The sequence below is a fragment of the Nycticebus coucang genome, chromosome 7 (assembly GCF_027406575.1).
Source record: "Nycticebus coucang isolate mNycCou1 chromosome 7, mNycCou1.pri, whole genome shotgun sequence".
Taxonomy (NCBI): Eukaryota; Metazoa; Chordata; class Mammalia; order Primates; family Lorisidae; genus Nycticebus; species Nycticebus coucang.
Genome location: NC_069786.1, coordinates 88,177,352 through 88,203,085, shown reverse-complemented (window position 1 = coordinate 88,203,085; position 25,734 = coordinate 88,177,352). Strand labels below are relative to the sequence as shown.

Here is a 25,734-nt window from a genome sequence, read left to right as displayed (position 1 = left end):
TGTGATGAGAGGCTCAGATGATCAGGGGCATTCTCCTGTCAGTACTGTATTCAAACTCTTCCAATTCTATGCCATCTTGTATCAGTAATGCTTTGGTATATTTGAAATAGTGTGTGAACCTTGGCTCCAAATTATCTGGCAAAGTTTTTAGTTTCTTGTGAACTTGAGAACGTTATTTAACTTTTCCATCCCCTTGGGTCCTCATCTATACTAGAAGAAGACTACTAATTCCTCCCCGATCTAATTCTGATGATTAAATGAGACTGTGTGTCAAAGCACCAAACACAGCACCTGACACACAGCAAGCATTCCATAAGTATCACCTCTTATAATTAAATCAATTCAACTGGGCTCCACTAGAATCCATTGGCCACTGTAAATCAAACCAGGACTTGAAAGCCTATATAAGATACGTTAACACCTCAGCTAAATTCACTAACAAGTCCTATCATACCAACGTCTTGAAGACTCTTACAAAATGGTCTTTGTTATACAAGAAACTGATGAGTTATCTATCAGATGAGCGTAGGAAGTATGTCTCAACGTTAACTAATATTTAATGTCTGGGTACTGAGGAAAAAGTATACAAGACAAGCTGGTGGGAATTTTCAGAAATGGCAATATGCTATTTATTCACTTCATGATGAGGGATCTATCCTCTTCCTAGGTCTTGGATCCTGGGAATTTGAGCATAAGGCAATAAGATATTATGCAGCAAAGTCTTTTTAATTACACTTCTGTAAAACTTCCCAAATTCCTTTGCAGAGGGCCTTCGTCTTAATTAGTTTAAGACACTGGCTAGTCCACCAAATGCTTTGATTGTTTTCTAGACACAGTTCAAAACTGTTCAAAACAGCCTAAGTGAGTGTAAGACCATAACAGATTTAGGTGTCCATCTGAGTTTGATATTTTATATACATATAGATACATGTTTTATATAAAGTCAGATGGACACTCAAATGTAATTCAGTATATGTATCTCACATCTCCAGACTCAGAGACATATTTGTGATGCATATGGAATAGGGATAGTAAACTGATGCTAACAGCGTATTTTAACAGGGAAGACACTGGAGATACTAGACGGCTATAAATAACAAGCCAAGGTCTCACAATTAGGTCCATGACACTAGAACAAAGAAGAGTGACATGGTCAGGCCTGCCAGCTATCTGTCACACAGGTCATTTACTACAATAATGAGCACAAACAGGAATCCCTGACACCTATCACCAGGCTACACAAAAAGCTGAGACCCAAGTCAAGGGCAGCCCTGGACCAACACGACATGAGTCCATGGAGATTTCCCCTCCAGTTCCACGTCAACATGCCTCCTGCCCACCCATGTTCTGCTGACTCTAATTCATAGTTTCCGCTGTGTATGGCTTGTCATAGCCCCTTTTGGCATCACCACTGCCAGCATCTTACTTTCAGTGATATAGTATTTTTTCAGTAAAGTTTGAGTTAAGAATTTGCTCTAGCCTTAGATCAGAAGCCCAAACATGGGCCAGGAGATTCCAGAAGCCATGGAAATTAATGGTGGCCACAACCCTATCAGGAAAAATTGCTGCTATCCCAAATATGCCTACACTACCATCACGTTATATTCTCATGCTCCTGGGCTGGCAGTCATTTCAGGCTATGAATTAAGGAACTCTATATGAGTTCTATGCCACACTGAAATACTGGCTAAAGATATCACCTTGGGCAGCCTTTATTTTAGACTAGGATGATACAATGCTACCATACTGTCTTTTTTTTTTTTTTTTTTAATCATAGCTGTGTACATTGATATGATCTTGGGTACCGTACTGTCTTTGAGATAAACTCTGTAATGAGACAAGTATTTTCCAAATATATATACACCACTCTCCAGACCTAATAAAACTCCCTCATCTCAGGTCAGCACTGTCCCATGTTACAGGCATGCTATTAATACTTGTGACAAGTCTTTAAAAAAGTATTACATGGTTAATTCAAAGCAGTAACACAACAAAAATGAAATCTATGCAATGGATATTAAAAAGAGAGGGAGGAACAGAAAGAGGGAAAGAAGAAGGCACAGAAAGGCAAAACCCAAAGAACCTAGTGAAAGAACCCACAGCGTCTGGAATCCTGAAGAAAAGTCAGTCTGAGTTTGCAAGTTTTTCAGACAGGCCTGGCACCATAGACTCTGCTCCTGTGTGCCAGGCACTGGACTAAGATGTCCAGCACAATTCAGCAAGGTGAGCTCCACGATGACTACTTCACAGGCGAGAGACCCCGCATTACTTACAACGGTCACGGGGCTTGTCCGTGGCCAGAAGTCGAATTTAAATCTGTCTGCCAAAAGCCCATTCCTGTCACAATATGCCACATTGTATTTTACCCTACACCCCTTTCCTTTCAAAGAGGAATTCAAAAAACAAAATAGCTTCTCCTTAGCAACTAGGATCATCATTAAAACATATCTGTACTACAGGTACACAGCAGACAAGGACGCACGTGAGAGGAGCAGCAGGAGTGGCGATGTGTCCCTGGTGCTGCACCGAGGCCTCCTCTTCCTCTCAGCCTTGTGTTCACAAAGGCGAGGCCCACATGCAGCGTCCATCCCCTGCCATGCTGAGAACAGGATGAAAAGTACTCTCCTCCCAATACTTTCTCCCACCTTCCAGAACAGGGAAGAATCACCCTCAAGGTCGCTGTCACTGTCCCTTGTCTTGCAAGCACCACATAATGAGCACTAGGACTTGGGAAATGAATGTGTGTCCACCATGTGACATCAGCTCGTGTCACTGTACAGCTGAGTGCTAACTCAACACATGGCAGGAATACTGACTATCATTTCAATGATGTGTCCAGGTCATTTTCAGACTGCCTTTCCTCTAAGCCTACATATTCTTCAATAGCATACCAAATTATTTTGAACATGCTGCATTACTGGCACCATTAATGCTTATAGCACTGGTGTGAAGGGAGCAGAACTTTCCTTAGGAGCATGACTCTAGAGCCAGACTTCCTGGGTATGAATCCCCGCTCCACCTCTTACTTGCCATGTGACCTTAGAAAAGTTACTCAGCCTTTCTGAGCCACGATTTCTTTATATATAAAATGAAGATAATTTATACACCCACAGCGCATAGAACTCTAGTAAGAATTAAAGGAACTAATATATGTAAAGTACTTAGAACAGCACCTGGTACCAAGAAGGATGTGGTCAATATTCGTCCTCAGTATTTATTAATTTACCCATGAGAAACCAGTCTCGTGTGAGTTATGGGACTCATCTGAGGTCTCAAAGGCTGAATAAGTGGCAGGGCCAGGCCTGGAACTTAGGTCTTTGCTTCTGAGGGCTACCACATGCTTCGGCAGACGTGATGTCAGGCCTTAATTTCCTCCAAATTAAATTTCAGGTATAACTTCAACCACAGTATTTAAGTTAATATATTATAAAGATTATGCATATTGCCTGCATGATGAAAAAATTAAGATTTGTAAACAAAAGATAAATGTGTATGTTAACTTAGGAAGTTCTAAGAAGAAATTTTCTAATCACCATAGGTTTTAAGAGAGCTTGCATGGGTTGAAACCAGCAAGTTATCACCAAAAATGACAGCTGTTATAAAACTGTCCAAAAGAGGGTGAAGCAAGATGGCGGCTGAGTAACAGCTTCCCTGCAACTGGGCACGGTGAATCTGGGGAGATAAGACTCCAGGCATCTCTGGCTGGTGGATTCTGCCTATGATCATCCCTTTGAGGACACAGGGAGTCAGCAAGGGACTTCTGGAACCCAAGAGGAGAACAAAAACAGTGGAAAACTGGCAAGTGGTTGCGTGTGTTCAATCGACCTAATCCTGCCAGCAACTGTAAGTAAAATCAGCAGTGAGACTGCAAACCAGAAAGGCCTTACCTATGAACTGTTTTGGTGTTTTTGGACTTGGCACTCAGTTGAACTGCCTTGGCGAAAGCTTGAGCAGGACTGTGGAGAACTTTGGGCATTGTCTAGGGCCCCAGACTGAGCAGCTAAGCCGGACGGAGCTAATAGTGTTCAGCTGTGGGCCGGAGGGAGCCATTGTGAGAGAACTGCCCGGGCAAGCTCCGCCCTCAGGGTCGCAGAGCAAGGATCAGGCAGGAGCTAGTAACATAGTAACTGAGCAGTCTAAAGGCGGGGACTGAGCTGCATTACAGCCTTAACCCTCAGGAACAGAGTGAGACCAGTTTTGGCACACTGGAACCTCGTGCTGTTGCCCTGGGTAGAGTACCGTGGTATCACACCTCATAGCAACCTCAAACTCCTGGGCTTGGTGCTGCCTGGACGTCCATAAGAGCTGCGCCACGACTCCCGACCCGCGACCCACGCCCGCCAGGCCTCCACATGCCCTGACAAGGAACTGCGGGAGCCGCGCAACCATGCGTCCTCCCTCCTCTACCCTCCCTGCCTCCACACCAGCCCACTCGTCTGGCCAGGGACTCTGGTAGCCGCGTTCCCTCCAGAGCCCTCCCTGCCTCTGCACAGAGCCCTTCTCCTGAACAGAGACTGCTGGAGCCTTGGGCTCTCTGTGCAAAGTCACTAGGTGCCAGGCACTCCCAGAACTATGCACACCACCTCCTGCCCTGTTGCTGGATCCAGGTGTGTCACACTCCAGAGCTATTTCCACAACCAGAACTCCCTGGCTGGGGCAGCCCCAGAGGGGCTACACAGGGTCACTCCCTATAAAGATCCATCAACAATAGAGTGATCCCGCTGGGGTATAATCTTGGAGAGACACCTCCCCAACTCTGAGGACGGCCACAGGCAAAGGTGAAAAACAATCATCAGGCAAAATCAACAGAAAAACACTGGCAATATGAATAATCAGAGTAGAGCAACTCCCCCAAGGATCAATGAAGCAGACACAGCAAAAGATCCCATGCACAAACAAATAGCTGAGATGTCAGAAATCAAATTCAGAATCTGGATAGCAAATTAGATCGAATTAGAATTCCAAGCAGTAACCCAAAAGATGTCTCAAGAATTCAACAAATTCAAAGAACAAATGAACAAAGATTTTGACACATTGAGACAAGACGTTGCAGCCCTCAAAGATCTGAGAAACACAGTAGAATCCCTCAGTAACAGAATGGAGCAAGCAGAAGAAAGGATTTCTGACATCAAAGCTTTCAAACGCTCCCAAACTTTCAAAGAGAAAGAGAAATGAAGGGCAAAAACAGATCATTCTCTTAGCCGGGCGTGTGGCGGGCGCCTGTAGTCCCAGCTGCTCGGGAGGCTGAGGCAAGAGAATCGCGTAAGCCCAAGAGTTAAGAGGTTGCTGTGAGCCATGTGACGCCACGGCACTCTACCTGAGGGCGGTACAGTGAGACTCGGTCTCTACAAAAAAAAAAAAAAAAAAACAGATCACTCTCTCAGAGAGCTCTGGGATGATTCAAAGAAAACCAATATTCATCTTATAGGGATCACCAAAAGCAATGAAGTGGCTTCACAAGGCACAGGGTCTCTTCTCCATGAGATTATGAAAGAGAACTTTCCAGACATACCAAGAGATTCTGAAATTCAGATACCAGTTTCAGAACTCCACTCAACCGGAATAAGACATCCCCCAGACACGTCATAAGCAATTTCACTAAAGTTAATATGAAGGAGAACATTCTGAAAGCAGCCAGATGAAAGAAAACCATCACCTACAAGGGCAAGAATATTAGAATAATTGCCAATCTCTCTGTTAAAAACCTTTCAAGCTACAAGAGGATGGTCATAGACTTTTAATCTCCTAAAACAAAATAACTTTCAACCCAGGATTCTGTTCCCAGCTAAACTGAGGTTCATTTTTGATTGAGAAATTAAATACTTCAATGATATTCACATGTTGAAGAAATTTGCCATAACTAAACCAGCTCTCCAGACTATTCTCAGACCTATCCTCCATAAAGACCACCATAATTCTCCACCACAAAAGTAAACTCACACAGAAAATTTTGATCAAATTCCAACTTCTACAGTCGCAAAAGGATTAAAAATGTCCACCGGACTCTCGAAAGGCTTACCAGTATTCTCAATTAATGTGAATGGTTTAAATTGTCTTCTAAAGAGGCTCAGATTGGCTGACTGAATACAAAAACTAAAGCCAGATATCTGCCACATACAAGAATCACATCTCACATTAAAAGACAAATATAGACGCAAAGCGAAGGGATGGCCATCTATACTTCAGGCAAATGGAAAGCAGAAAAAAGCAGGCGTTGCAATCCTATTGGCAGACACAATAGGCTTTAAACCAACCGAAATAAGGAAGGATAAGGGTGGACACTTCATATTTGTTAAAGGTAATACTCAATATGATGAGATTTCAATTCTTAATATTTATGCACCCAACCAGAACGCACCTCAATTTATAAGAGAAACTCTAACAGACATGAGCAACTTGATTTCCTCCACTTCCATAGCAGTTGGAGATTTTAAGACCCCTTTAGCAGTGCTAGATAGATCCTCCAAAAAGAAGCTAAGCAAAGAAATTTTAGATTTAACCTTAACCATTCAACATCTGGACTTAACAGATATCTACAGAACATTTCATCCCAACAAAACTGAATACACATTCTTCTCATCAGCCCACAGAACATACTGCAAAATCGAGCACATCCTAGGCCACAAATCTAACCTCAGCAAATTTAAAAAAATAGAAATTATTCCTTGCATCTTCTCAGACCATCATGGAATTAAAGTTGAACTCAATAACAACAGGAACCTGCATACCCATACAAAAGCATGGAAGCTAAACAACCTTATGCTGAAGGATAGATGGGTTATAGATGAGATTAAGAAGGAAAACATCAAATTTTTGGAACAAAACAACAATCAAGACATGACATACCAGAACCTCTGGGATACTGCAAAGGCAGTCCTAAGAGGGAAATTTATACCACTGCAAGCCTTCCTCAAGAAAACAGAAAGAGAGGAAGTTAGTAACTTACTGGGACATCTCAAGCTAAAGAAGGAAGAACATTCCAACCCCAAACCCAGCAGAAGAAAAGAAATAACCAAACTCAGAGCAAAATTAAATGAAATTGAAAACAAAAGAATTATACAACAGATCAATAAATCCAAAAGTTGGTTTTTTAAAAAGATCATTAAAATAGATAAACCTTTGGCCAACGTCACCAGGAGAAAAAAGAGTAAAATCTCTAATTTCATCAACCAGAAATGGTAAAGATGAAATAACAACAGACCCCTCAGAAATGCAAAAAATCCTTAACAAATACTATAAGAAACTCTACTCTCAGAAATATGAAAATTTGAAAGAAATTGACCAATACCTGGAAGTACACCACCTACCAAGACTTAGCCAGAATGAAGTGGAAATGTTGAACAGGCCTATAGCAAGTTCCTAAATAGCATCAACTATACAAAATCTCCCTAAAAAGAAAAGCCCAGGACCAGATGGCTTTATGTCAGAATTCTACCAAACCTTTAAAGAACTAGAACCTATATTACTAAACCTCTTCCAAAATACAGAAAAAGAAGGAATATTACCCAACACATTCTACGAAGCAAACATCACCTTGACCCTCAAACCAGGGAAAGACCCAACAAGAAAAGAAAATTATAGACCAGTATCACTAATGAATATTGATGCTAAAATACTCAACAAGATCCTAACAAACAGAATCCAACAACACATCAAAAAAATTATACACCATGACCAAGTGGGATTTATCCCAGGGTCTCAAGGCTGGTTCAATATACGTAAATCTATAAATGTAATTCAGTACATAAACAAACTAAAAAATAAGGACCATATGATTCTTTCAATTGACGCAGAAAAATCTTTTGATAATATCCAGCATCCCTTCATGGATCAGAAGACTTAAGAAAATTGGTATAGAAGGGACATTTCTTAAACTAATAGAGGCCATCTATAGCAAACCCACAGCCAATATCGTATTGAATGGACTTAAATTAAAATCATTTCCACTTAGATCAGGAACGAGGCAAGGTTGCCCATTGTCTCCATTGCACTTTAATTGCAATTAGGAAAGAAAAGGCAATCAAGGGTATTCACATAGGGTCAGAAGAGATCAAACTTTCACTCTTCACAGATGATATGAAGATATATCTGGAAAACACTACGGATTCTACTACAAAACTTTTAGAAGTGATCAAGGAATACAGCAATGTCTCAGGCTACAAAATCAACACCCATAAACCTGTAGCTTTTATATATACCAACAATAACCAAACCGAAAAACAGTCAAGGACTCTATTCCTTTCACAGTAGTGCCAAAGAAGATGAAATATTTGGGAGTATACGTAACAAAGGACGTGAAAGATCTCTACAAAGAGAACTATGAAACTCTGAGAAAAGAAATAGCTGAAGATATTAATAAATGGAAAAACATACCATGCTCATGGCTGGGAAGAATCAACATTGTTAAAATGTCTATAACTACCCAAAGCAATATATAACTTTAATGCAATTCCTATCAAAGCTCCATTGTCATATTTTAAAGATCTTGAAAAAATAATACTTCGTTTTATATGGAATCAGAATAAACCTCGAATAGCCAAAACATTACTCAGCAATAAAAACAAAGCAGGAGGAATCACGCTACCTGACCTCAGACTGTACTATAAATCGATAGTGATCAAAACAGCATGGTATTGGCACAAAAACAGAGAAATAGATGTCTGGAACAGAATAGAGAACCAACAGATGAATCCAGCTACTTACCGTTATTTGATCTTTGACAAGCCAATTAAAAACATCCAGTGGGGAAAAGATTCCCTATTTAACAAATGGTGCTGGGTAAACTGGATGGCAACCTGTAGAAGATTGAAACTGGACCCGCACCTTTCACCATTAACTAAGATAGACTCTCACTGGATAAAAGATTTAAACTTAAGACATGAAACTATAAAAATACTTGAAGAAAGTGCAATCAAAACTACTTTGAGATATTACCTAACCCCAGTAAGAGTATCCCACATAACAAAATCCCAAAACCAGAGATGTTGGCATGTGGAGAAAAGGGCACACTTCTACACTGCTGGTGGGAATGCACACTAATACGTTCCTTCTGGAAGGATGTTTGGAGAATACTTAGAGACCTAAAAATAGACCTGCCATTCGATCCTATAATTCCTTTACTAGGTTTATACCTAGAAGACCAAAAATCATAATATAACAAAGACATCTGTACGAGAATGTTTATTGCAGCCCAATTCATAATTGCTAAGTCATGGAAGAAGCCCAAGTACCCATCAACCCACAAATGGACTAGCAAATTGTGGTACATGTACACCATGGAATATTATTCAGCCTTGAAGAAAGATGGAGACTTTACCTCTTTCATGTTTACATGGATGGAGCTGGAACATATTCTTCTTAGCAAACTATCTCAGGAATGGAAGAAAAAGTATCCAATGTACTCAGCCCTACTATGAAGCTAAATTATAGCTTTCACATGAGGGCTATAACCCAACTATAGCACAAGACTATGAGGGAAGGGCCAAGGAAGGGGAAGGGAGTGGGGAAGTTAGGGTGGAGGGAGGGTAATGGCTGGAGCCACACCTACGGTGCATCTTAGAATGGGTACAGGTGAAACTTACTAAAGGCAGAATACAAATGTCTACATACAATAACTAAGAAAATGCCATCAAGGCTACATTGAACAGTTTGATGAGAATATTTTAGATTGTATATGAAACCAGCACATTGTACCCCTTGATTGCACTAATGTACACAGCTATTAACAATTTAAAAAAAAAGCTGTCCAAAAGATAGGCTGTGCTCAGAAAGTAGACCCAACATTTCCATCAGCATCATGATCTTTTCGCCAGCTTTATCTAGCCTTCTAAGGTCACCTCTCCACTCCAAACACCAAAACCACACTCCTGAGCCACACAGTCTGTCCTCCTCGTTTGCCTTGCCGACTCCCTTCCCAGTGAGCACAGTGCTGCTGACAGCGAGCCACCCAGCACAGTCAGGGTTCGGCATTCCCTGTCAATGGGCTGGGATCCCACCTTACTTCTCTACGTGGTCTAAGTGGGATTTGGAGGCGGCATTACAGACTGCTCTAGTTCAATCGAACCTGTTGCATCTGCATTCTCTTGGTAAAGGTCCACCCACCTAAACAAAAGAGAGCCTCCTCCTCCTTCCAACTCTGCAACAAGAAAATTAGTTTTTAATCAAACTAACATTATCTTAAAGATTACATACCACTCTATTAACCATGACTTACCCTGAACATGGCCCGTTGTACTGAAAAAAGAAAACTACATTTTTATGTTACGTATTTGGATTATTTTTTCAAAAGCACTTTTTACTTTTGTAATAAAAAAGAATTTTGTAAACTAAAAAAATTTGAGCAACAGCTGAATAACACTCAACATCCAAACTCCAGCCCTGCTCTCTGCCAACAACTCCGTGAGCCTAGAGAAGGTCCCTGTCTCAGGTGAGACTTGCAGCCCTGTCAACACCTTGACCACAGCTTGGTAACACCCTTGGCCAAGCACCCAGTCCAGAAATAGATGAAAAATGTATGTTACTCCAAGTCGCTAAGTTTGTAGCAATTTGTTTTGCAGCAAGAGAAAATAACACCATTTATGCCAAATTCCCCCATACATATAATGTACCCATAATGTGAGATTTCCATGTATGGCGTTTTTGAAATTTCAAATAAACGTGTTGGTCATATTCTTTTTATTCACTTTTCAGTATTTTAAACCAAATATACAGTATTTATGTCTTGAGTATTTTTTTTTTTTTTTTTTTGTAGAGATGGAGTCTCACTGTACCACCCTCGGGTAGAGTGCCGTGACATCACACGGCTCACAACAACCTCTAACTCTTGGGCTTACACGATTCTCTTGCCTCAGCCTCCCAAGCAGCTGGAATTACAGGCACCCGCCACAACGCCGACTATCTTTTTTGTTGCAGTTTTGGCTGGGGCTGTGTTTGAACCCGCACCCCTTGGCATGTGGGGCTGGCGCCCTACTCACTGAGCCACAGGTGCCGCCCTGTCTTGAGTATTTTTAATATGAGTATCCAATCTCATTCCTTCTGGGAATCCTAATTCTAGTACTAATTTCTAAAGACACTTTTTCCTAAACTTTCAAAGTAGTCACTCCCACAACTAAAATTAGTTCAACACAAGCACCTAAAATTGCACTCATTCAGACCCCTACGTCTCAATGTCCCCTGACTTGACAATTCAGATACAAATACACTAAATTTACTGGTGGATATCAAAAATACTTCCTGTCAAAGAACAGACATCTTGGTTCTTTACTTTCCAAATTTGCCCTGGGCCTTGTTTTTGCCTAAATTGCAGCTTTCCTGTTCCTGAAGAGAACCACAGTCCTGACTGGTCCCCCTAAAAACAGCTCATGTCTGGCTGGACCTCAGCTCTGCCATCTCCCACAGGACAATAAAAGTCCACATGATGTCCTGCCACCATTCCATCTGGCCTGGGGGCAGGGGTGAGGAGGCCGGAAGAAGGTCTGACAAAGGACAGAAAGCAAACAGAGAAGCAGCTCAGAATGTCACGACCAGCATTTCCTCACCAGTGACCCCACATAGCCTGCCAGAGCAAATGGCATGTCCTGCAGCTGGGCCCAGCTTGGACCTCACTCTGCTAAGAGGAAGGACCAAAAGCAAGCAGAGTCTCTGTCCTTGCATGTCACCCCACCAGCCCAACATTCTCTCTATCTCCTCTCACTTGTACATCTACAAAGTCCCCATCAACACCTGCAACTGTCCCAGATTTAGAGACCTGACTGGCTACAGACAGCTGGCTAGGAACCAACTCAGTGCTATTTAAACAAGTGTGTGAACTGTCTCAAAGCACAGATATTCCTGGAGCATGCATCTTACTCAAAGAAAAGTGGCACAGAGTATATTAGATCAAAACAAACCCCCATGCATTAGAGAACAGAATACAACTTTGAATCACTTTTGAAAGCAAAGATTTCAGCAAAATTTCCCTAACACAGACAGACCTCAGCTATGCTCTGAGTTGCTGGGAAGCTATTTCCTCCTCTTTGTCATTAGAAGTGGACCTGGAGGAAAGTTTTAGAAGCAGGCCTCTGGTGCTCCAGAAGCCTAGAGCTCAAGTGATGAATGCTTCCCACAGGCATAACCTTTAGCCAGGCATCAAAATCAACAAAAGCACTTTGTTACAGAATTCCCCAAACCAATGAGGGCTTTACAGGAGGTGGCTTCCCGCATGCAAGGCCTTTGCCCTGCTAGCACATGGACAGATGTAAGTGGTTGGGTGTCCACCACAGCCCATCTACTTTGGAAAAAGCAGACCCAAGCCTAATCCTAAAAACCACTTTCTTAGGGCACTTAGCTCATTCCCATCGCCTGGTCACAGTCCATGATTTGAGGAGGGTGGTGACTCAAGCAGCCTGACTGGGGCAAATCTCAGTCTGTGCCTTGGAATGCGAGACAGAAGTGCCATCTCAGCACACAAATGTAGAGCGTGGAATGCTACAGCTGCTTGGCCACTGGGAAGCCCCAGAACGAAGTAACAGCCACGAAAGGCAAAACAGACCGGAGGAAGCAAAGTCCCTGGTGATATCAGTGAGTCACAAAACCAAACCAATTCTGAAAGGAGAACTACCTGTGGACTGTGAGGTATACCTGGGAATAAATCTCCCTTTAGCGCTTAAACCAGGTGGGGTGAGGTGATGCTACTTGGAACAAACATATCCTGACACTTCTGACTAGCTCCAGCAAGCCCCGTCCCACACAGAGCTTCAGGTTTAGCCCGACAGGATGACCAGGGAGTCTACTTCCAGAGCCAGCTGGCTGCAGACCAGAGGATCCCTGGGGGCTGGGAATGCTCCACAGCCCTGGTAACTCACATCCAGAGGCAATGCAAACCCTCTTGAGAGCTCTGTGAAGGGAGGAACTATTTTTTATTTCTATTAATAAATACGTGCCAGCAGGGAGAAGAAGGGTGGAAGGAGAGCAGGATGGGAGAATAGAGGCTGCCCACATGGAGAACTGTTCACACAGGATGTCGCTGAGGCTACGGGTGTACCCAGAGTTCAAAAATCCAGGCCAAGGGTCCTTCCATTCACTAGTCCCCTTATCACCTGTAGCTCTGAACATACCCTTGACTGTTCAAGGTGCTCACATGATGGCTCATCCTAGGTGTTCACTCAATGTTATAGTATAGCAAAGCTATTAGACTATAAAAGAGGGTTTTGGGGGGGGGGGTTTTGCAGTTTTTGGCTGGGGCTGGGTTTGAACCCACCACCTCCAGCATATGGGGCCGGTGCCCTAGTCCTTTGAGCCACAGGCACTGCCCGAGGTTTTTTTTTTTTTTTTTTTAACTACATCTTCATTTTCTAGTAAAGAATTAAAAAACAAAAAGTACAAGACAGTAAAATGTGGCATGTCACATTAACTTAGCCTTGGACAGCAAGCTAAACAACTTTGCAGTAACCCATGAATAAAAGCAAAGCAGGGAGTGTTATCAGAATAAGAGCCAGAAATAGATTTCCCAAGGGTAGGATGCATGCCACATGGGGCTGGGCGTGTAGTAATCAAATGTATTGTAGAGTATTTTTTTTTTAATTACGAAAGCACTATTAAGCCCCAAAATACAGATTTCTGAAAGAGTAACCCTCTCTGTTCTCACACCCCATCCCCCCCACCATGTACATAAAGGTAACATGTCTTTCTGTGTGCACAGATACACACAAATATATGTACACATTCATAAATCCTCCCCCCCCCCCATTTTTTTCTTTTAGAGATAGGGTCTTACTCTGTTGCCTAAGCTGGAGTGCAACGGCAAGATAATAACTCACTACAGTCTTAAAATTCCTGGGTTCAAGCCATCCTCCTTCCTCAGCCTCATGAATAGCAAGACTACTTTTTAGTGATGGAGTCTCACTATGTTGCCCAGGCTGGTCTCTAACTCCTGGTCTGAAGCAATTCTCCTGCCTCAGCCTCCCAAGTTGGTGGGATCACAAGTGTTGGCTCCTCCCCAGCCCTCATTTGTTTTTAAACAAGGATTTGTTTTCAAACGAGGATCATACTACCCACATTACTCCACAATCTGCTTTTTTTTTTTTAACTTAACATGGAGAATGCCCAGCCCATCAACATGACATGTGTTTAAAGTTACAAAATGAAGGCACACATCTCATAGAAATAGTAGTCCTAAAGTATAGTAGAAAACATTAATTAATATGAATATCTGGAAACCAAAATCAATTTTCTGCTTTTGTTTCATAACCAGAAAGGTCATTCCAGAAATAGTTTAGAAAACAGAATTATGTACGACTAAAACCCAGACATTTTGTCTGCTAAAGACTCATGAATGTTAACACTTGGCATTTTGTTAAAAGGGGGTTTGTTTTCTTTTTAATGGTCACAACACATCAGGTATTTGAATGAACATAATGTTCTATTCTCCATCCTATTTTCAATTCATCTGCAAGTGAATTGTGCTCTTCAGAGCCAAAAAGAAAAGTGATCGGCAATGTTAGTTACAACATAATTGATTCCTTCTATCTCCATCTCTAAGACCAATGTTTAAAGTCTGTCTTTTATTTGATACCAGACTACACTTTCAATTAACGCTGGAGAATCATCAGGCTTTCCCTCCTGAAAGCAGAACTGCTAGGGTTGGAGGGAATGTGACACCAAGCTGCCCTGCCAAACCAAACAATGCCACCTCCCTGCTCAGCAACACCATTTTCTACCTTTTCCATTTGAATCAGCACTTAATTGATTTTATTTTTTATTTATTTATTTTTTTTTTTTTGAGACAGGGTCTACTCTATTGCCCAGGCTAGAGTGCAGTGGTGTCATCATAGCTCACTGCAACCACAAACTTCTGGGCTCAAGTGATCCTCCTGCCTCTGCCTTCTGAGTAGGTGGGACTACAGGTACATACCACCACACTGAGCTAATCTCTCTGTGTGTGTGTGTGTGTGTGCGCGCGCGCGCACGCGCGCGTGGTGTATTCATTAGGTCTCACCATGTTGCTCAGGCTGGTCTGGAACTCCTGACCTCAAGCAATCCTCTCATTTCAGCCTCCCAAAGTGCTAGGATTACAGGTATGAGACACTGCACCTGGCCTTGGATCAATACTTAAATCTCAGTTTAGTATCTACTTATCAGATTAACATTCCAAAGGCAGTATTCACATGCCTCATGTTACCATGTTACCATCAACCTTCTTATACCTCCAACAGTATGAATTGAGAAGGATGAAAAGTTCTATTTCTAGATTATGACTACAATTTCATAAAGAAATTAATTATCTTAAGTTATCCTTGAAACCTGATTAGCACTATAGTCTGAATATCTGCGTCTCCCTGAAAATTCTTATGCTGTAATCCAGTCACCAGTGTGATAGTTTTAGAAGGTGGGCCTTTGAAAAGTGACAAAGGTCATAGCCACATCACTGGGATTGGCACCCTTATCAATGAGGCCCCAGAAAGTTTACACTTTCCAAAGGACACAGTGGGCAGACCGTCATCTGTGAACTATAAAGCAGGCCCTCTCCAGACAACAAGTCTGCCAGCCCCTTCATCTTAGAATTCCCAGCCTCTAGAACTGTGAGAAATAATTTTCTGTTGTTTATAACACACCCAGTTTTATAGTTTTTTTTTTTTTTTTTTTTTAGCAGCAACTTGAAGAGATTACAATGGCTGGCTATCTACAAAGGAAGCTATGTGTGACATAAAATAATACAGCTTGTCATTTTGGATATAATATTTTTATTTTATTTTTTTTCACCATACACTGGTTTTATAGACCATTTGACATATTTTCATCATACTGGTTAACATAGCCTTCCTGGCATTTTCTTTTTTTATTAATTTTAAATCATATCTGTGTACATTAATGCAATCATGGGGCACCATACATTGGTTTTATAAACAGTTTGACACATTTTCATCACACTGGTTAATATAGCCTTCCTGGCATTTTCTTAGTTATTGTGTCAAGACAGTAATATTCTATATTTACTAAGTTTCACATGTACCCTTGTAAGATGCACCGCAGGTGTAATCCCACCAATCACCCTCCCTCCGCCCATTCTCCCCTCCCTCCCCTCTCTCTCCCCATTCCCCAAATTCTTAGGTTATAACTGGGTTACAGCTTTCATATGAAAGCCAAAAATTAGTTTCATAGTAGGGCTGAGTACATTGGATACTTTTTCTTCCATTCTTGAGATACTTTACTAAGAAGAATATGTTCCAGCTCCATCCATGTAAACATGAAAGAGGTAAAGTCTCCATCTTTCTTTAAGGCTGTGTAATATTCCATGGTGTACATATACCACAATTGATTATTAATCCAATATTTTTAAATACTGGTAGAACCTCCATAATTGACCACCTCCTTACATTGACCACCTCCTTTTTGACCTAATTTTCATAAACCAGACATGCACGACATGTACATACCATTACAGCAGGCCTAATTCCTTATTTTGACAACCTCCTAAATTGACCAATTTGTCACAGTCCCTTTCATGTCAACTTACAAACATTCTACTATATGTTAGTTCTAAAAGTTATAATCAATTCTACTTGTATCACTTTATTACTTCTTTTGTTTATTTATGTCTTCCTCACATTGATAGAAAAATGCGAAGCACATCCTAATAATCCAATTCTGCTCCATACACAGATGGACATTTTAAAAAGGAGGAAAAGAACTCAAATGAAAGTCAGAATCCATTAACATGACTTCCATCCAATCCACCCTGTCTCCTTCTCAGCTGCAGGCACAAGGAATCAATGCCCCATGTCTTTAGTTAACAACACAGCTTACCTCTAGAGATGCAAGTATCTATGTTTTATGTAAACTCCAGAAAGGCTGCATAGAAATGTATTTTTTTTGCTCACTTTTTTTTTTTGAGACAAAGTCTCACTGTTGCCCAGGCTAGCAAGCTGTGGCATCAAACTAGCACATAGCAACCTAGGTTCCAGCGATCCTCCTGCCTCAGCTCCCGAAGTACGTGGGACTACAGGCACCTACCACAATGCCCAGCTAATTTTTCTATTTTTAGTAGAGATGGGGTCTTGTTCTTGTTCAGGCTGGTCTCAAATTCCTGACCTCAAGATATCCTCCTGCCTCGGCCTCCCAGAGTGCTAGGATTACAGTCATGAACTATTGTGCCCAGCCTAACTCACATTTTAAGTATACTTAGATAACTTGATAATTAAAGTGACACTGTGGGGCAGCGCCTGTGGCTCAGTAGGACACCACCCCCATATACCAAGGGTGGCAGGTTCAACACCGGCCCCGGCCAAACTGTAACAAAAAATATAGCCGGGTGTTGTGGCAGACGCCTATAGTCCCAGCTATTCGGGAGGCTGAGGCAAGAGAATCACTTAAGCCCAAAAGCTGGAGGTTGCTGTGAACTGTGATGCCACAGCACTCTACCAAGGTCAAGAAAGTGAGACTCTGTCTCTAAAAAATAAATAAATAAATAAATAAATAAATAAATAAATAAATAAATAAATAAAAATAAAATGAATAAATAAAGTGACAATGTGAAAACCTTTGTAAAGAATTTTTGCAACATGAAATTTTCTCCTGTTATTGTAAATACGTATTTATGCTTTCATTTTCGTATATGGCATTATACTTTTATATAGCAGCACAGAACTAGTCCCAAATCTCCAGAGACCAAGCACATATTCTTATCTGGTAACGTGTTCCTATCCTTACTAATTACAAAATGTCAAGAAGGTTCATGCCTTTTTTAACAGTTCACTGCCTTGCATTTTAATGAGTAGCTTCTCAACAATTAGGCTTTGCTAACCTTATGAAGGCAGCCAAGAGGATTATGGATTTCAAAATTCCTATGGACATATGTTCCTCAGAGGGCAAGAGCTAAAGTGTTCCCTTGCTTTAGAATGTCCCCAGTATCCAATACAACTCCCTGCACACAGCTGATACTCTATAAACTCCATTTGGCAAGCAGACTCACTTGATTTATCAATCTTACTCATGTGCCAAATGCTCAAAACTCTTTCTGAGGGTACAAATACTTCTGGATTCTGAGAAACAGAGAGAAACTTTAAGAGTCTGAGAAACAAAAGACAGCTCTCTGCTACAGAACACATCTAACACCACAGATGGCTTTGTGTATACTCACATATATTTCACTGTGGTCAAAACGCTTCTTGAGGTTGTTGATAAAAGTCTCCTCATTGAGAGGTTCTAAAAGAACCATGTCTCCAACTCCAATCATATTGTCCAGGAGTGATGTTTTCACCTCCATTTTGGCCATGGTCTCCCGCTGCAGGACAGAGGGAAAGGGGGATCACTTTAAATGAGCAAAATTAATTGAGATGGATTCTTGCCACACTGCTGCAGAAATGAAACCCTGGAAATTCCAAATGTCACCTGCTTCCCGAGATGTCAGAACTTCCCCTCCCTATGACCTACATCGTCAGAAGCTGCAGGGTTGGCTGCCCTATTTGCCAACCTGCTGCCACAAATGAACCTCCTTCCCTGTCTCTCATCCATAATCTTCATTTTCTTCTGTAAACCATTCATCCCTTCTCCCCAGTCAAGAATTGCAAAACTCAGCCAAAAAATCCCAAACCAGCCTTTCCCCCAGCCCTTCCATATCAGTGTCAGAGAGTGAATCTGCATCCTGCAAGCCGATACCCTCCAGCATTCCACAGTGAAATTCAGAATGCATTTTCCCAAGAAATAATGTTTTGAAAAATAACACTGCTAACATTTATTGGTTACTTGTCACATATCATATACCATACCAAGAACTTTAATGCATTAATTAATTTAATCCTTATAATAACCCTATAAGGTAGGTTATTTATGAGAGTTTTGCATTTGGAGTGAAAGAACCCTATCAGCACTTATAACACTGCATCTATGGGAGGAAATTTCACTCCCGGTACTCAAAATGGTCACACAGAGAAAAGAACACAAGCCACTTGTGAATCAGAGGTTGCCAATATAATATAACCTGCCAAGAGTGACCTTCACGTTCTTAATTTTCATTCTAACAGTTGTGCCAGTGTTAACAGCAAAATCAAATTAACATGCAATGAATAGACCAGAAATACTACAGTTTCCCTTTGGCCAGATGTGAGCGTGTACCAACTAGAAACAGAGGCACATTACAATGACACATTCTACCCCATTACTAATGTGCACAGCGTCACCCAGCAGTGAAATGCTACGCCCCAAGGCTTCCAATCTGATCAGTGTCCTAAGTACTAAAGTTCTTACAAATATCTGAACAGATGAAAGAAAGTGGCATGTTTGTTAGAATACAAGTTGGCAGTGGAGAGCGTGTGAGTGTGTATGTGTGTGTACACACTTGTGTTACTTTTTCTACTAGGGCCAGGATTACATGGCAAAATGATAAATTCATCTGGGCCATTCTCTCTAAATGTTTCCAGTGCAGAAATCTGTTTTATATAACTTCAGTATACTAACACTGAAAAATTCTTCAGAATACTAATAAATACTTACATACATACACATATTGACTAGAACCTACATTTGACTTTTTCCTCTTAAGAAATCATCTAGGCATACTACACTATACCCTATAAAAAGGCTGGTCTGCTTGTTTATGTCTTAGCAGATTAAATAAACGGCCTCCTAGTCTAGACTAGAACGTCTAGTAGGTCTCTTAGAGGCAACAGAAATCACATTTCGTTGGTCTGTTTTAAAGAGAACTAGAAAGGGCTAGTCATTAAGTGATTCATTATTATTAATTACTAGCAATGCATATGAATCTGTAAACACAATCTTTGATTTTTGTGGGGTTTTTTTTTTTCACTCTACTGAAAAGAAATGTGGGAGGTTCTGAAAAGCTGAAAAAAAGAGACTAAGATGAAGTCGGGAGGACCTCCCATAAACAAGAACAACCAAATCAGGAACTATTTAATACTGAAAAGAATAAGGACAATTTTTTGTTAATTTATGTATTTTTAATTTTATGCCAACTACGGTCCCAGGTATCACTGAAACCCAACAATGGTGGCCTGAAGAACAGGTTTCTACATTTCCAAGTCATCCAGTCTCTGCTTCAGGACAAACTGTGGGGACTCGGAAAACTGCCAGGCACTGGAGACGCAGGAAGAGCCAGGGAGACAAGGCCAGCGCCAAAGTCCACAGACAGACTTGCACAGGAACAGGACCAGGGGTGCCCAACCTTTGTCACAATAAATTAATACTTAAATCAAATTTCAAGTTCTCAGACTCGGGTAATACCAAAAGCACTCTAGCTGCCATGCGTTACATATAATTTGGCAGATGAAGGAAGAAAGCTTAGGGATTAAGGAGGAAGTCAACCTGAGAAGGGTTTCAAAAATAACTACCTCAAACCAGCAATTTAAATTAAGCAAAGGGGTTGAATAAGAACTTACTGCCCTGGGGCGGATTCCCGTATATGTCTATTCATAGAAACAGCTGGGGAAAGACAACAAGGCTAGTCTCACTATAGGTAACAATTATTAAGCAGCCAATCTCTCTCTGTAATTAAACCTGCTTCACCATCTTTTCAAATATAAATTTCAAGAAAGAATGTATGAGTTCTAATTTTTACACCTCTATCCTGACTTTATAATCTAAAGGAGAGTAGTGAGCAAAATAAATGCTGGTTTACAGGAAACTGGTACAAAGTGCAGCACTCTGACAATGCAACTTTTGCAAACCAAACTGAAAAGGTGATGTCAAGATTCATTTAGTCATTCAAGCATAGTTTTGGTTTTTTTTTCATCTTTTTAGCATCTAGGTACTTTGGGGAAGATACAGTGACAGCCTCCCTCATTCCCCAGGTAAAAACAAGACACAAAGAAAGTGGCGTGCTTATGTGCTAATAAAAAAAAAGCTTCAAATAATTAAAAAAAAAAGAAAGAAACTGGTGTGGTGGTAAATCCGTATCTTCCTAAAAATGGATTGGTTTCCCATACTGTGACCACCATTTCCAATGTTGGCTTGGTTCACTGTGACATCTCAGTGAAATTGGTTGGTATGCTTAGTCAACCAAGAAAGAATCAATTTGATTTTTTCTCTGAAGGAGCTTGCTAACTCAACATTTCCATAAACCAACAGAAGAATTCACATGGGGTTATAGAGAGAATCAAATGAGAATGTATGTGGACCACGGTTTGGTTTGACACTTACTATGTCAAGAGCCCCCCCTGGAAATCCATGTGGTTCTCGGGAAGGTGATTCTACCCCATCCTCCAAGAATTAGCATGTGATCTAGACTAAGTCAATCAGAAAAGAAAGAGTGTACATGGAGGAGGGCAAGGCAGGAAAATTACCTAGAATTATTAGTGCTTGAGCCCTGATAACATCCCAGGCCTCTGAATCAAATTACACTTGAAGCCCACACCCCACCTGTTAAAGTTTTCATTCATGTAAGCGCATCAGCTCTCTTTATTGTTTAAGCTGTTCAAGTTGGATTTTCTATTATTTGCAACAGAAAGCATCTTACCTAATAAAAGAGACAGGTTACCAGGAAGTGAAGTGTTCTAAATAATACACTAAAAAGCAAAAACTGGTTGATCTAAGGCACAGGGTAGCAGGCAGGAGGGCCTGCTACATTGGACTGGCAAGACGATCACCTTTGCTATTTAATATAACAGCCAACCAACTAAAAAACTTGGACTTGGTGCCTGCAATTAGCAAACTGAGAAAAAACAATCATTTTGATATCAGATAGTAGTGTTTTTCAACCTTTTTTAACTCACGCCACACTTGAACCTATAGTGAAGCTCCCATAGCACACCTAAATTATGCTGATAAAAAAAAGAGTAAAAAAAAAAAAAAAGAGTAAAAAAAAGCAAAGTACTGTGCTTTGAACTTCTTTCAAAAATAATTTAAGTAATGATCGTTACAAATTTTTGTGGCATACCTAATATCCTCTCAAGGCACATCAGGGTGCCATGGCACACCAATGGAAAATCCCTGGAACAGTGGGATCACCACACACTTCACATGGATATGCTGTCCAGCCAGTACTTGGTCTTGCTCCTATACACACCAACCTCCCGTCCATGGAGTCCCCAGGTGTATGTAATCTTATAAGAGAAAGTTCCAAATTTCCATTACAGAGCCCAAAGGAAACACATCTGCTCTCTCTGTACCCCAAGGCAGGCAAGAAGTGGGAACATGGCTTCTGCGCAGAGGATCACATCTTCTCGGGACAGGAGAGCAGCAGCAGCTCAAGGACTTCGGTGCTCCTGCAGCGTGGCTTCTGCTGCAGATCTGCTGCCCAGCCCTCAGCCCTTCTTTAGGTCCTTGACTGTCTCCCAAGCCCATATGAATCCTTCCTGGTCTTCCCACCCCACAATTCTGTGAGTCTTCATACAGTTCCTGCCTTGCCGCAACAAAGATTCCTAACTGACAAGAAACTAAGTACTGTGCCTAATATATAGTATTATACCACTGTTACATCCTCATTATTAGGTAAAATCTAACCTCTTTAGAGGTAAAAAGCACTCTACAAAACCCAACGGCTGCGGGAGCGTTCTGCGCTGCCAAGAAGGAGCCTGGAAGCAGAGTCCTTCCATCTAGGGCCCCGATGTAGGCCAGCCACCAGCCTGCCCACTGCTGTCAGGAGACTTCATGGCTGTGCCAGCTCTTTCCAGCTATTTGTCCAGCCAAGAAAAACGAAGTATATGATTACAACTGTTCTTTCCCCTACCTACTCTCAAGAACTTCCGCAATTACTACCTACGTTTCAACGTACACCAATTCATTTACTGGCATATTTTGCAGTGTACAACTACTGTTTAAAATAGTTAAAATCATCAGGTCCAAATTTCTTAAAAACCTAAGAGAATGCAATATAAACATCCTATATCATCTCAAAATGACCATCGAACATTCCAATACAAAGGGTCTACCCAATCATTAACCTTAAATTGCAAGCCACCTACCATGTCAATATCATCTGTGCTTGGGAACATGAAAAACCAACATTCCCCAAGCTATGAGCAACCCCCTCCACGCACAGAGATGGATGGCTAGACAAAACAGCACACCCATGGGAAATATGGCCATCCCACTATTCAGCATCAAAATGGTAACAGTGGCCATTCCTATCATGGCTGCTTCCTGGAAAGCTGTGTCACATGGAACCTCTTAGCCTTAGCATCTGATCTGGAGCTCCAGTAAGGGAAGTGTTTCAAGTCCGACAGAATTATTATTATATATATAAAACATTTCTTTGGTGGCTTCACCCCTCCAGATCCCAACATTATGACTATAGTTTCGAAATAATGGCTCTTAGTCCCCATTTCCTGCTGTTGGTGTTGCCTGTTGTTGAAGCAGTGAGGCTGGAGGTGCAACTGCTCTCTTGTTAGGTACAGTTCTCAGCACTACAGGCATCTGTGCTTGCTTGGAGGTATAAGCAAGGAAGAGAAATGGACAAATGTGACTTTGCAAGACCTACTGAACCAAATCTTGTCCTGAAAACCTTTGTGCCCTTGAGGCTAAATCTGAACTTTGGTGTCTGAAAGTTTCCAAGAAACAGTAAATAGAGGAATTTCATATTCTTTATTTCTCTTAAAATGGGAACAAATTAATAATATAAATGGGAAAAATGTTTTCTTTACAACAAGTAATGCACTAAGTAATTCAGCCTATAATTTATATTTGCTGGTTAGAAGGGGAGGGTCAAAGAAGTAAGATGATTGAAATTTATGTAAGTAATATTTCATTCATAGTTTTAGAATTTTTAAATCATATGAAATAGGAAAAAGAAATCTTTTGCCCAGAAGCCTAGGAAATCTCCACTGTTAAGTTATAATCACTGCTTCCTCTGAACTGTTGAGGAACCTTTTCTCCATATCTTTATTGTATCTTTGTTTTATCTCCCAAGTTAATTGAAACTTTTATCTCTGGCTAAAAAACTTGTTGAAAAATATATTCAGTGTATCTAATATTGAAATAGACAAAAGAGTCAACGTAAAAAAAAAAACTTTATATTAACATTGAAATGGAGAAGGGATCTAATTTAAAAAGAACTTTATATTAATCTAAAAAACGATAACACTAAGAATTTATTCCAAATTAATTAACTTAATGATAGTTTAATAATAGCTAAGATGAGATGAAGGATAAACTGAAATAAAGCTTAGCTTATCTGGTGGTCCTCCAATGAATTCCAAGTTCTCAGAGTACCACAGATGAGAACAAACATGTATTTTAACTTTAGACACTTTTACTGTAGAATTTGAAAGAATATTCACAAATCAGATCTGCGATTCCAATGATTAATAAGAATTAAGTCACGAACATAATTTTAAAATTAAAGAAACTTTTAAAGTAAAGCCAAAAGTCATGTGCAGGAAAACTTAGTGAAAGTAGTTACTTACTATTTTAGTAAATGTAAGTGACAACTTTTAAAACGCATCTATTATAACATCTTTAGCAATATACATCACAGGAAGGCCTATAGGGAGTCTTCTTAGCATAGTAACAACAGTGTTTTATCTGACTCCAGTTCCACTCATTAACCTCCCTCTATAGTGGTCCTGTATGCGTGTCAACACTGTTCTCTAAAGAATCAGCTCTTTGGTTGTCAAGAATCACGCCTTATTCATCTTTATTTTCCTGAAAGCCTAGTGCCCAGCCTCTTGCACATGGTAGCCATTCAGTGATATACAAAGGGAAAACAAGTATGCAAATTTACGACTGACAACAGAGTTACACAACAATGCACAGTCTCACAGCTGCCAAGGGTTGGGTGTTCGGTCACAGCCCACCAGAAGGCAAAATAATGACTGTGGTTTCGAGCCACTTTGATCCATTCTTCCAAAAACATATTATCAACAAAGGACAGGAAACAGAATTGAGCCACTTGGCTCCCAACAAGATCACTAATGCTTTTAAGAATAACATGAGAAACACATCTAAGAAAGAAAATGGGGCCAATGTGCAAGATTTCATGAACAAAATAATTCTCAGCAAATCTTGATGGCCAAACAAAGGCAAAAATGAGGGGCTAAGCCTATAGGCTGTGGTTCAGTACCTAAGAGAATGAGCTAAGTGATTGAGAAAACTGAAATTTCCTTCCTAGGTCTTTTACAACAGCACCAAATCTCCTGTCTCTTCTAGGGGCTGGATTAAATTTCCATTCAATTCAGTTCCACCAGCGCTTACAGCATTGAGTCCTGTTGTGTTGCTGGCATTGTTTAAAGTGCTAAGAGCGCACAGAACATCACGGCAGCTCCCCTTCTGCACCATCCCCCAGGAGCTCAGAGTCCAGTAGGAGAGCTAAGATAACAGGCTGCTTTGAAATTTCAAAAGACCCTTTTAATGATTAAAAGTAATACATGTTCACTACAGAAAAAAAATTAGAAAATGTAGACAAGCAAAAAAGAAGACTATAAACCAAATTCAAGCAACACTCTTATGCTTCGGTCTAATAATAATAATTTATTAATAATAAACTCCAGTATCCTTTTGAAGCCTGACTTTTATAACCAATGAAATGGTCATCATTTCTGGTTTTGTAAATTTTGATATATTGTCTTAAAATAGGAATTGAAATAGACCCTTCCAAGCTGTGACGGAGTAGAGCTACACCAGCAGTGCCCCCATCACTTTTAAATTCTGCCACATTGCACGGCCATCACCCCTTTATTCTTACCTTCTCCCCCTGTCCACATTAGCAACTCACATTTATCGACAGCCTGTCTACCAACCATCTCTACCACTTGGCTGTGTCTAACAACTCAATACGTGTCCTCCAATACTTACATCCTCTACTACCCC

The 25,734-nt window shown here is 40.8% G+C and overlaps 1 protein-coding gene across 5 annotated transcripts in view; it reads right to left on the bottom strand.

Annotated features, from left to right (window-relative positions):
• MYO1B (myosin IB) overlaps positions 1 to 25,734 on the bottom strand; it is a 194,336-nt gene that overhangs the window by 143,354 nt on the left and 25,248 nt on the right. For all 5 annotated transcript variants that reach the window (XM_053596276.1, XM_053596277.1, XM_053596279.1 and 2 more), the window contains exon 2: positions 18,116 to 18,259. In XM_053596276.1, the coding sequence (XP_053452251.1) occupies positions 18,116 to 18,250 (135 nt within the window). In that variant the 5' untranslated portion in view covers positions 18,251 to 18,259. The remainder of the gene's footprint in view (positions 1 to 18,115; positions 18,260 to 25,734) is intronic.